We start from the raw sequence: 11,465 nt of genomic DNA on the forward strand, positions 1-11,465 counted from the left end.
TCCGCCCGCCTCGACCGCCCAAAGTGTTGAGATTACAGGCGTGAGCCACCTCGCTCGGCCTCCGATGCATGTTTCTATGTATGTTGTCTCTGTCCACACGGTGGCCTGTCTTCACTGAGTAAAGCGCTCTTTGGACCCAGCCCTAGAGTGGGACAGCAGAAGGCCAACTTACTCCTATCCTTTCTAGCTCTCAGCCTAAAGGGAAGGAATAGCTTATACCCCGGAACTCACTCACCCCACTTGAAGAGTCCAGGACAAGATCTCCTTTCTCGGTAATCCCTATGGCAGCAGGACAGACAGTCCTGCCAAAGGTCAGGGTGGACTTGTGCCTCTCTCAGATTCTTCAATGGCTTAGGGACCTTGCACCCCGCGGGTAGTGGAGGAGTCCATAGTGGACCTCAGGTCTGAGAACCTCTGAAACTGGATACAGAAGTGAGTGTGCGTATGCACACACAGTCGTGAAAAAGGGGAGGGGCCTGTTCTCTCATTCAGGACCCCAAAAAGCTGCAAACCACAGACATATGGCATGTGTCCCCACAGCTAGGCCTGACTATCAAGCCTTGTTTTGTTTCCTTGTCCCCTGATTTTGTGTGTTTTGTTTGAGACAGGATCTCGCTTTGTCACCCATGCTGGCATGGGGCGATCTCGGCTCACTGCAGCCTCCAGCTCCCGGGCTCAAGAATAGACTGGGCCACGTAGTGAGACCTTGTCTCTCCAAAAAATAGAAAAATTTGCCGGGCGTGGTGGTGCGTGGGAGGATCACTTGAACCTGGGGAGGTCGAGACTGCAATGAGCCGTGATCAAGCCACAATTATCTATCAAATAATTATAGATAGATAGTTGGCAGGGACAGAGAAAGGTTCTTGAAACCGGCCCTGCCTCTCCTCAAGCTTGCAGCCTGGTGTCAAGGAGCGAATAGTCCACGGACTTGGGGGAGATAGATAGTTGGCAGGGCCAGAGAAAAGGTTCTTGAAACCGACCCTGGGTCCCCTCAGGCCCGCAGCCCGGTGTCAGGGAGCGAATAGTCCACGTACTTGGGGGCAAACCTACCCGTAGAGCAGCTGGGGGCCGTGCCCTCACTCACCGCCAGGTGGCAGGGCAGGCTTCCTTCCATCCCTCAGGTCAGTCCCCGAGAGCCATTCTAGAATCTGAATGGTCTGTGCTACAGAAATCAGCTCTGAAAATCCTGGAGCAGGCTTCTTTCAGAGAAATCGAGCACATTCTTGAGAAGAAAAAGGAGCCATGAGTCAGTCATGAAAGGGGGAAATTATAACTGTCCTGTGAAAACACAGCAGAGTTTATGACAAAATGCCAGCCTTGGCATACACAAATTATTCTATAAAAAGATGGGGCTTTGCGAGGCCAAGGCAGGAGAACCACTTGAAGCCTGGAGTTCAAGACCAGCCTGGGCAACAAATGGACGTTGTCTCTACAAAAAATGTTAAAAATTAACCAGGCGTGGTGTCACGCGCCTGTAGTCCCAGCTGCTCAGGAGGCTAAGGTGGGAGTATCACTAGAGCCCAGGAGGTTGAGGCTGCCGTGAGCTATGATTGCACCACTACACTCCAGTCTGGGTGACAGAGTGAGACCTTGTCTTTGCTGCTGGGCCTGAGCTTATTCTGAGAATGGTAACAGTTCAGACAAAACAAGAAAACGTTGGGAAACTTTGTGAAGTGGGCTAAACAGTCTATCTTCTCCTCTTTGCTCTCAACTCCTTCTGATGGTGAAGAGTCTTCTATGCCCAGATGCTTATTCAAAGAGGTTCCTTCTCCACAGCCAGGCCAGGAAAATACTAATTGCTGGTACAGGTATCACTCCCCCAGGTGAGGGGAGCTGTGATATTATGAAATATATATTTGGTCTTCATCTTGATTTCCTGGCATAGAACTCCTAAAATCCCTAGAATCTCTGAAGTGATGTCTTTTCATATGCTAATGAGTTGACTGATGACTGGTAGACCTTAAGACTCCATAAAAAACAAAAAGGGCAGGGTTGGGCTGGGTGGTGGCTCACACATGTAATCCCAGCACTTTGGGAGGCCGAGGTGGGTGGATCACAAGGTCAGCAGTTCAAGACCAGCCTGACCATATGGTGAAACCCCATATCTACTAAAAATATAAAAATTAGCCAGGCGTGGTGGCGTGCATCTGTAGTCCCAACTACTTGGGAGGCTGAGGCAGGAGAATCTCTTGAACCCGGGAGGTGGAGGTTGCAGTGAGCCAAGATCGCGCCATTGCACTCCGTCTCAAAAAAAAAAAAAGGAGGGGCTGCCATGTGGAATGAGCCCTCAATCTGTGGGGTCAGACACTACCTGCAGGTAGATCATGTCAGAATTTACTGAACTGGAGGTTGGAATGTGGGGTACACCCCTATACGTGTGGTCACAGAAGTGTTCTGTGTTGATTGTTGTGGGGTGACAGCAGAAGAAGAAAAGTTTTTTTTTTTTTCCAGTTGGTCTTCTGTACTCAGGGGCCTACAAGCCTTAACAGTAACTACACACTTTGCACTGTGCATGGCACATTATTGCTTTACAGACATCTTCTCACCCCTGGGTGATCTAAATTATGAATGCACCCATTATACTGATAAAGAAAAAAGGCTCGGAAGTTCCATAGGTTGGCCAAGGACATAGCTGAAGGCCAGAGTCTGTGCCTCCAATCATTACATTGTTCCAGTTTCCAGGAATCAGTATAGAAAAGGGGGTCCCTGCTTGACAGCTCAGATTCCTCTGGTTGAGGAGGCTTTTCGTTGAGGGTGAGGCAGGGAGCTCCAGTGGGTACCCCCAGGAGGAACTAGCCCAGGCAGCCCGGCTAGGGCCTCTGTCCCAGTCCTCAGCTGTCCACTCCTGACTCGGCATCATCACTCTGGATACTGGCGTTGGAGCTGCTGGAAAGCTCATCCAGAGAGGCAGCCTTGGCAGATGTAACCGCTGCCCTCAGCTTTTGCTGCTTCTGATACTTGACCCTGCGGTTCTGGAACCAGACTCTCACCTATAATTGGAGACAGTGGGCAGAGATCAGAATGTGACCATCAGGTCCCACTGCTTCCCAGTTCCTGGAGTGAACACCCCTCTCTGCCTGGCCAATATTTGCTCTTCCTTCTCAGGGAGGTACCTCCTCCAAAACACCCCTTTCTATAATTCCAGACACCATTCATTCATCCGAGTATTTACTGAGTTTCCAGTATGTGCTAAGCACCATCCTAGGTGATGCTGAAACAGTGGTGAGCAACAGAGGCAAGCTGCCTGCCCTCGTGGAGCTCACCAGCTAGTGAATAAACACTGGCAAAAAACATGTAAACAAACAAAGAGCTATGTAAACACAAAAGGGGGTACAAACAGGGGTTTGGGCAGAGGAGGCCTCCCTGAGGAGCCAGCATTAAAGCTGAGGCTCAAAGAGAGAGAGGCCCACCTGATGGGGACAGAGAAGAGCAGGCCCGCAGGCAGGGAACAACCTGTAGGAAGGCTCTGAAATGGAACCAAGCTTGGAGTGTTTGAGGACCAGGAAGGAGGAGAGCATGGATGAGAGTGAAAGGAGAAAGTCAAGGGAGGGAAATGGGAGAGGTCAGCGGGTGCCAGATCACCCAGGACCTGGAAGGCCAGAGATAAGGAATGTCACCCATGAGGCTTTTACGTGGGCCCACATAATCCTATTTACATCTGAAGTGCACTGTGCACCTGGCTGCTGTGTGAAGCATGGATGGCAGCAGAAGCAGGAAGACAGGAGAGAGGCTACTGCAGCGGCCCCAGGAGAGCTGGGGCGTACATTAGGGGTGACGGAGAGAAGTGAAGCCACTCCAGCTGTATTTCGGAGGTAGAGATGACAAGGCTCAATGATGGTTGGAAGCGGAGGAGAAGGAGGAATCTAGGATGGGTTTTTGAGTAACCAGGTGGATGGTGGGGTCATGTATGGGAAAGGAACAGATTTGGGCAAGAAAAAAGTCAGGAATTGAGGTTTAGACTTGGGTTTGAGATACGTGCCCATGAGACATCTAAGTGGAATCACCAAGAAGGTAGTTAGAGATATAAGTCAGATGAGATGGTTGTACTGAGGATACAAATTTGGGAGTCATTGGCTTATAGATGGTATTTTAAGCCATGGGAATAGATGAGACCAGCTGGGAAGAGATTTCGAGGTCCACAAGGGAAGAGTAGCCTTCCAAGGAGACAGAGCTGGAAGGAAAACCAGACAGCACGGTGTCTGGAGGCTATGAGGAACATGTTTCAATAAGGGATGGGGTGGCTGACTGTCCAGTATTAAGAGCTGCTGAGTGGTGGACTGAGTTGAAGAAAGGAAAGTGTCATATTGTTGGCTCTGGCAACATGGAGGTTATTAGAGACCTTGCTGAGAAGTTTTGATGGAATGGTAAGGAAAAGTCATGTTGGAATGTGTGAAGCAGTAAGTGGGAGGTGAGGACACAGACAAAGTGAACATGGCAAGTTGTTTAGAAGTTTGCCTGTAAAAGGAGCAGAGAAATTATATAATAGCTGGAGAGGAATATAGGGGTCAAAGAAATATTGATTATATTGACTCTTTTCAATATCTACTTATTTTTTTTTTTTTTTTTTTTGAGACGGAGTGTCACACTGTTGCTCAGGCTGGAGTGCAGTGGTGTGATCTCCACTCACTGCAACCTCTGCCTCCCAGGCTCAAGCGATTCTCCTGCCTCAGCCTCCTAAGTAGCTGGGATTATAGGCACCCAGCTGATTTTTTGTATTTTTAGTAGAGACAGCGTTTCACTATGTTGGCTGGGCTGGTCTTGAACTCCTGACCTTGTGATCTGCCCACCTCGGCCTCCCAAAGTGCTGGGATTACAGGTGTGAGCCACCGCACCTGGCCACATCTACTTAATTTTACTAGCAGGTCCTTATTTAGCATGGAAATCCTTTACTATCAATTTTTAGACTAATAATCTAAGTTAACATTCCAAGTTGTTCACATTAGGTGACTTCAAATGGGACTTTTTTTTCATTATATAGAGCGTGCAAAAAGTCAGGGCCTGTCCCCTCAACAGCCGGGCACAGGGAAGAGGACCCATATCTTCCTCCCACCCTCCGTTTAGGGCCTTGCTGAGGTAGTGTTTGTCCCCAGATGCAGCCCAGGCCCAATAGGAGTCCCTACTCCCACCTGGTTCTCTGTAAGTTTGAGCCGAGCTGCCAGCTGGGCTCTCTTCTTCCCCACCAGATTGTGCTGTTTTGCAAACACTTTCTCCAACTCTTCCAGCTGCTCCAAGTTAAACATAGTTCGGACTCTCTTTTGCTGTTTCTCAGTGTCCTGTAGGTCCTCCGTTGGGGCCCAGTCTGGGAAGGCCCAGAGTCCTGAGCAATGAGCCAGCTCCAACCCTAAAGAGCAACCAGCAGCAGGGGAGGTTATCCAGCAGCAGGGGAGGTTAGCCAGAAGCCCCCTGCACTCCCATCTTGGCAAAATGAGAAGGCACACACAGCTCTGCCACCTTGCCTTCCCCTTGGCCAGGTAACAGTGCAAGAAGACAGTGGAAAGAGACTGTGCAGAAATAACAGGAAACAAACAAATGGGAAAGAAGGGACAATGCAATGAGACTGTCTGCCACCACTACTCTCTAGCCAAGTGGCTTCACTTCTGGCCCCTAATAGGAGTTGCCAAACCTCACTTCTCTTTGCCTTCCTCTCCTTTCCTTGACTGCTTCTGGCAACACCATGGAATGGGCAGAGAAGAGACCCCCAGGGGTTCACCCTTTTAATTCACTGAACAAATATTATACTTTTTGGATGTCTACTGTGTGTCATGCATGGTTTCAGGACAAAACAGAAAATCTCTGTCGTTTTGGAGCTTACATCTTAAAAGTGAGGTCAGAAGAGATACAAGTCAGAAGAGAGGGTTGAGCTGAGGATACAAATTTGGGAGTCATCACTGAGCATGGTGGCTCATGCCTGTAATTCCAGCACTTTGGGAGGCTGAAGGGGGCAGATCGCTTGAGATCAGGAGTTCGAGACCAGCCTGGCCAACATGGTGAAACCCCGTCTCTACTAAAAATACAAAAATTAGCCAGGCATGGTGGCACATGCCTGTAATCCCAGCTACTCAGGAGGCTGAGGCAGGAGAACTGTTTGAGTCCGGGAAGCAGAGGTTGCAGTGAGCCAAGATAGAGCCCACTCTACTCCAGCCTGGGTGACAGTGCAAGACTCTGTCTCAATTTAAAAAAAAATTGGGAGTCATCAGCTTATATAGATGGTATTTTAAGCCACGGGAATAAATGAGACCAAGCTGTGGGCCAGTGGAGATGCATCAACCAAGAGCAGTTCCTAAGTCAAATCTTGATGGGGATGAGGGAGTGAGCCATTGGGCTATCTGGGAGTATAGTATTCTAGGCAGAAGAATGGCAAGCATAATGCTAAGGCCACTCAGCCCCCACTAGCCTTGGGGAGTCCTCAGGGCTGGCAGACAGACTGCCCCAACAAAGTGAGTGTGTCTGGGGTCCCGGCTGCTTAGGACTCCAACCACTGGGCCTACTAGGCTTACTCTGTGTCTGCCAAGGTAGACCAAAAGATCAGGAAAAGCCTATCAGACATACAGCTTGGTGTACCTAGTCAGCCTTGTTTCAGAACCAGAAGTTGACCTTTGGAGAAGAAAGTAGGCTGTACTGTGTGTTCCTTAAGAGCTCTAGTTGAGGCCGGGCATGGTGGCTCATACCTGTAATCCCAGCACTTTGGGAGGCTGAGGCGGGTGGATAGCCTGAGGTCAGGAGTTCAAGACCAGCCTGGCCAACTTGGCGAAACCCCGTCTCTACTAAAAATACAAAAATTAGCCAGATGTGGTGGTGGGCACCTGTAATCCCAGCTACTTAGGAGGCTGAGGCAGGAGAATCGCTTGAACCTGGAAGGCAAAAGTTGCAGTGAGTCAAGATGGTGCCACTATACTCCAGCCTGGGTGATAGAGTGAGACTCTGTCTTAAAAAAAAAAAAAAAAAAAAAAGCTCTAGTTGGAATCCTAGCTCTGCCACCAATTACCAGCCAGAGGACCTTGGGCAAGTCAATGTACTTCTGTGAGCCTTGATTTCCTCACATGTAAAATGGTGATAATAATCCCTACTTCCAGAGATGTCAGGATTTTAACATGGTGCTGTCTAGGCGCAGTGGCTCATGCCTATAATCCCAGCACTTTGAGAGACTGAGATGGGCCCATCACTTGAGCCCAGGAGTTCGAGACCACCCTGGGCAACATGGCAAAACCCTATCTCTACAAAAAATACAAAAATTAGTCAGGTGTGGTGGTGCACAACTGTAGACCCAGCTGCTTGGGAGGCAGAAGCAGGAGGATCACTTGAGCTCGGGAGGCAGAGGTTGTAGTGAGCCAAGCCGAGATCACTCCCTGCCAATAGAGTAAGACCCTGTCTCAACAACAACTACCACAACAATAAAAACAAAAACATATGATGCTTACAGGGTGCTTAGCACTGTGCCAGGCACAGAGCAAGAAGAAAGTCAATGGTTATTATAAAAATTAAAACAGAAGTGATAATCCAATGGGGAAGAGAGGGATTATTTTGAGATATGGGAAAAATTAAGCTGGATCCATACCCAATACCTTGCACTAAAAAAAATCCAAATGGAGGAAATATTTAAATATCAAAAGGTAAACCCACAAAAATTCAGAAAAAAACGGAGAAGTTATTTTATGACTTCACAGTGAGGAAGTTCTTTCCAAGTATCATATAAGATGTGGGGCCAGGCACAGTGGCTCATGCCTGTAATCCCACCAGTTTGGGAGGCTGAGGCAGGAGGATCACTTGAGCCCAGGAGTTCAAGATCAGCCTGGGTAACATTGTGACATTCCATCTCTACAAAATAAATGTTTTAAATTAGTCGAGTATGGTAGCGCATGCCTGTGGTCCCTGCTACTCGGGAGGCTGAGACAGACATTGTGAGATTCCATCTCTACAAAAAAAAACGTTTTAAATTAGTCGAGTATGATAGTGCATGCCTGTGGTCCCTGCTACTCAGGAAGCTAAGGAGGAGTGCTTAAGCCTGGAAGGTTGAGGCTGCAGTGAGCCATGATCGCACCACTGCACTCCAGCATGAGTAACAGAGAATCTGTCTCAAAAAAGAAAAAAAACTGATTTGTAAAAACACATCAAACATATAAAAATTAAAATTTTTTCTACGTAACAAAAGAATACCACCATAATCAAAGTCAAAGGCCAATAAACAGAAAAAAATTTGTAGTTCATTACAGTTAAAGGGCTAATTTCTTTTTTAATTTTTTGAGACAGTGTCTTGTTCTGTTGCCCAGGCTGGTGTTCAGTGGCTTCACCTCGGCTCACTGCAACCTCTGCCTCCCAGGCACAAGCAATCCTCCCACTTCAGCCTCCGCCAAGGTGCGCACCACCATGCCCAGCTAATTTTTGTGTTTTTAGTAGAGACGGGGTTTTGCCATGTTGCCCAGGCTGGTCTCAACTCCTGAGCTGAAGTGATCCACTCGCTTTGGCCTCCCAAAGTGCTGGGGTTACAGGGGTGGCCATTGCACCCGGCCAGGGCTAATTTCCTCAATAGAAAAGAGCATCTACAAATAGATTGTTTTAAATAACCAACTATACATATGGGCAAAATACAAGAACAGTAGTTCACAGAAAAAGAAATACATCACGAGGTCAGGAGATCAAGACCATCCTGGCTAACATGGTGAAACCCCGTCTCTACTAAAAATACAAAAAATTAGCCAGGTGTGGTGGCATGTGCCTGTAGTCCCAGCTACTCGGGAGGCTGAGGCAGAATGGCTTGAACCCGGAAGGCGGAGCTTGCAGTGAGCCGAGATTGGGCCACTGCACTCCAGCCTAAGCGACAGAGTGAGACTCCGCCTCAAAAAAAAAAAAAAAATTAGCCGGGCATGGTGCTGGGGCTTGTAATTCCAGCCACTCCAGAGGATAAGGCAGGAGAATCACTTGAGCCCGGAAGGAGGAGGTTGTAGTGAGCAGAGAGAGCGCCACTGCACTCCAGCCTGGGAGACAGAGCGAGACTCCGTCTCAAAACAAAACAAAACAAAACAAAAAAACTAACTTGAAAATGAAACAACTGTAACATGAAGTAGTAAACTGTAATTCAGACCTCAGATGTGTGAAGAGCTCAGAGAAAGGTGACTTGGAGTGATGGGCACAGCTCCCAGATCCAGTGGTATTGAATTTAGATGGGGCTGCGAGTCCAAGGGTTAATGCACTGCTGAAATGGGGTGAGGAAACGCAGGATTGGGGTGGGTGCCACGGAGTAGGAACCCAGCAAGATTGTGTTACAACTATCTTTGTACGGGTTGATAAGGCTTGGACTAACTTTGCTCCTGTTTTCTTCGTGGGGACGTGGGGAAACATGAACCTGGCAACCAAAAATGGCAAAAGCACGTGTAGGTGGATGTTTAATGCTAGAGGGCAAAGTTCCCTCTATAGTTACTTTTTTTTGTTGGTTTGTTTGTTTAAGACGGAGTCTCACTCTGTTGCCCAGGCTGGAGTGCAGTGGCGCAATCTCGGCTCAATGCAACCTCCACCTCCCGGGTTCAAGTGATTCTCCTGCTTTAGCCTCCTGAGTAGCTGGGATTACAAGTGCGCGCCACCACGCCCTCCTAATTTTTTGTATTTTTAGTAGAGATGGGGTTTCCCATGTTGGCCTGGCTGGTCTTGAACTCCTGACTTCAGGTGATCCACCCTCCTCGGTCTCCCAAAGTGCTGAAATTACAGGCGTGAGCCACCGCGCCCAACCTTATAGTTACTTTCTCATGAGATTTAAGTGCCTGGCCCTTAAGCACTACTTAAGAGCATTGCATGCACGCAGGCTCAGAGCGAAGGGTGGAGCCCAAGTTCACAGACGTGAGCAGTGGAGGCGGTAGTGGGGTGTGAGCCTTGACCAGCTCCTAACAGCTCCTTGCTCAACAGCACCGCCCGGAGCGTCCACTTGCCCCCGCTCCCCCCCCAAAAAAACAGGGCCATCGGTTCGGGTCGAGAGACGCTTTGGGAAGCGTCTCTGTCACCAAGCGCTACCCCGGGGTGTGCGAGGGAGTCAAGCGACGCAGAGACCGGGAGCAGGGCTGGGTCCCCTTGCAGCCCCAGCGCTGGCCTCCTGCCCACCGCATTCAGGCGCCGCGCCGCCCTCACACCCATCCTCTCCCACCTCAGCAGCGTGCGGGGAAAGCCTCGCGCCGAGGTCTTTTTCAGCAAGACTGTCGCGGTCCTCGGCTTCAACTGCAAGGTAAACGGTGGCAGTGCCCCTTCCCACTCCAGCCGTGTGTGATTCTCACACTCAGTGCCCTCTCCTGCACTGAGGCGCCGGCGGTGGCGGCCTAGGCTCTCCAGCCCCCGCCCAGTCCCCCGCGTGCGGGCGCCGGGAGCGCAGTACCTGTGACGCCGAAGCCCAGCAGGCCGCAGACGGGAGCCACGCGCGGCCCTGGCACAGGGTAAAGACCCACGCTCAGGTAGGCGGGCAGCCACGATGTCGGGCACGCCCAGGGCAGACACCCGGTGGCGCACAGGGAAGTAGCGGTCCAGAAGGCCGGGTGGACGCAGGCGGAGCCCGACGGCTGGGAGGCCGCCGGCGCGCAGGGGTCGGGCCTCGCCAGGATGGCCTCGACCGAGAAGGGGGACTCGAAGCGTCCGGGAGCGCGGGGCGTGTTCGGGCCGGTAGGGGACCTGGGCGCTGGAGAGCGGCCAGAGCGCGGAGGCCGGACCTGAGAGCCCGAGGGAGCGGGCGGCGGGCTGCCTCGCGGCCTGGGGCTAGGCATGACGCGGCCGTTGCCCGGACGGACGCAAGGAAGGGAGCTCGGGAGGAGTGAGAAGATTCTGCAAAAGGCAGAGAGCAAGACCGGTTGTCTGGGAACCTCCTGGCGCTCGGCGAAGGCTCTTAAATTTGACGGGGCGGGGCGGGGCATGGGGTGGCCTCTCCCCACTGCGGTCCGGGCGGGGCCCCCAAAGCCTGTGAGAGCCCGCCCTGGGCGAGGCAAGGTGGGCACAGCACCAAAGAGTGTGTTCCCTCCCTTCCTCCGCTTTTAAAAATGCCCACCCTGGGGCGGTCGTGGGGAGGACTCTGAGCTCGCTGGTGATCCTGGGCGAAACACCCAGCCACCGTGCTCCGTCTTTGTCCTTTGGTCACTAGAGAAGGGATGCCCGTTTACCCGGGGCCTTGCAGAGGCGGAGCTGTGATCTGGAGAGCGGTAGGGCAGTGCCTGTGGTCTTGGCCTCAGCTGACCCGCGCCGTCCTCGACGCAGAAGCCTCGGCCAGATTCACCTAGGACCGCGCGGACTTTTTGTTTGTTTGTTTTTAAATGTAAATATTTTATTTATAAGCACAGTGATAAGTAAATTTTCCATCTGGCCTCAGCCCTTTAGTTTCCCTGCCTTGAGATGCCCTGTGATTACCAATTTCGTTCCTTCTTTAATATTTTTTTTGGCCAGGTGCAGTGGCTCATGCCTGGCATCCCAGTACTTGTGTGGGAGGCCGAGGCAGGAGGATC

General features: G+C 50.8%; 1 protein-coding gene across 1 annotated transcript; it reads right to left on the bottom strand.

Annotated features, from left to right (window-relative positions):
• Positions 1–1,249: 1,249 nt before the first annotated feature.
• NOTO (notochord homeobox) lies at positions 1,250–10,829 on the bottom strand. Its single transcript, XM_002811892.3, has 3 exons — positions 10,355–10,829; positions 5,127–5,341; positions 1,250–2,990 (listed from the first exon to the last, which is right to left on the bottom strand). The coding sequence occupies exons 1-3, from the start codon at positions 10,734–10,736 to the stop codon at positions 2,832–2,834; spliced, it is 756 nt and encodes a 251-aa protein (XP_002811938.3). The 5' UTR covers positions 10,737–10,829; the 3' UTR covers positions 1,250–2,831.
• Between the last annotated feature and the right edge of the window lie 636 nt (positions 10,830–11,465).

Source organism: Pongo abelii, chromosome 12 (genome assembly GCF_028885655.2).
Source record: "Pongo abelii isolate AG06213 chromosome 12, NHGRI_mPonAbe1-v2.0_pri, whole genome shotgun sequence".
Taxonomy (NCBI): domain Eukaryota; kingdom Metazoa; phylum Chordata; class Mammalia; order Primates; family Hominidae; genus Pongo; species Pongo abelii.

What these genes read in the sequence shown, in the direction of transcription:
- NOTO (XM_002811892.3), bottom strand. Translation starts at nt 10,736, where the DNA reads ATGCCTAGCCCCAGGCCGCGAGGCAGCCCGCCGCCCGCTCCCTCGGGC. An exon ending in GCTGGGCTTCGGCGTCACAG is followed by an intron (nt 5,342 to 10,354) that starts GTACTGCGCTCC and finishes GTTGCTCTTTAG; the next exon opens with GGTTGGAGCTGGCTCATTGC. An exon ending in TCAAACTTACAGAGAACCAG is followed by an intron (nt 2,991 to 5,126) that starts GTGGGAGTAGGG and finishes CTCCAATTATAG; the next exon opens with GTGAGAGTCTGGTTCCAGAA.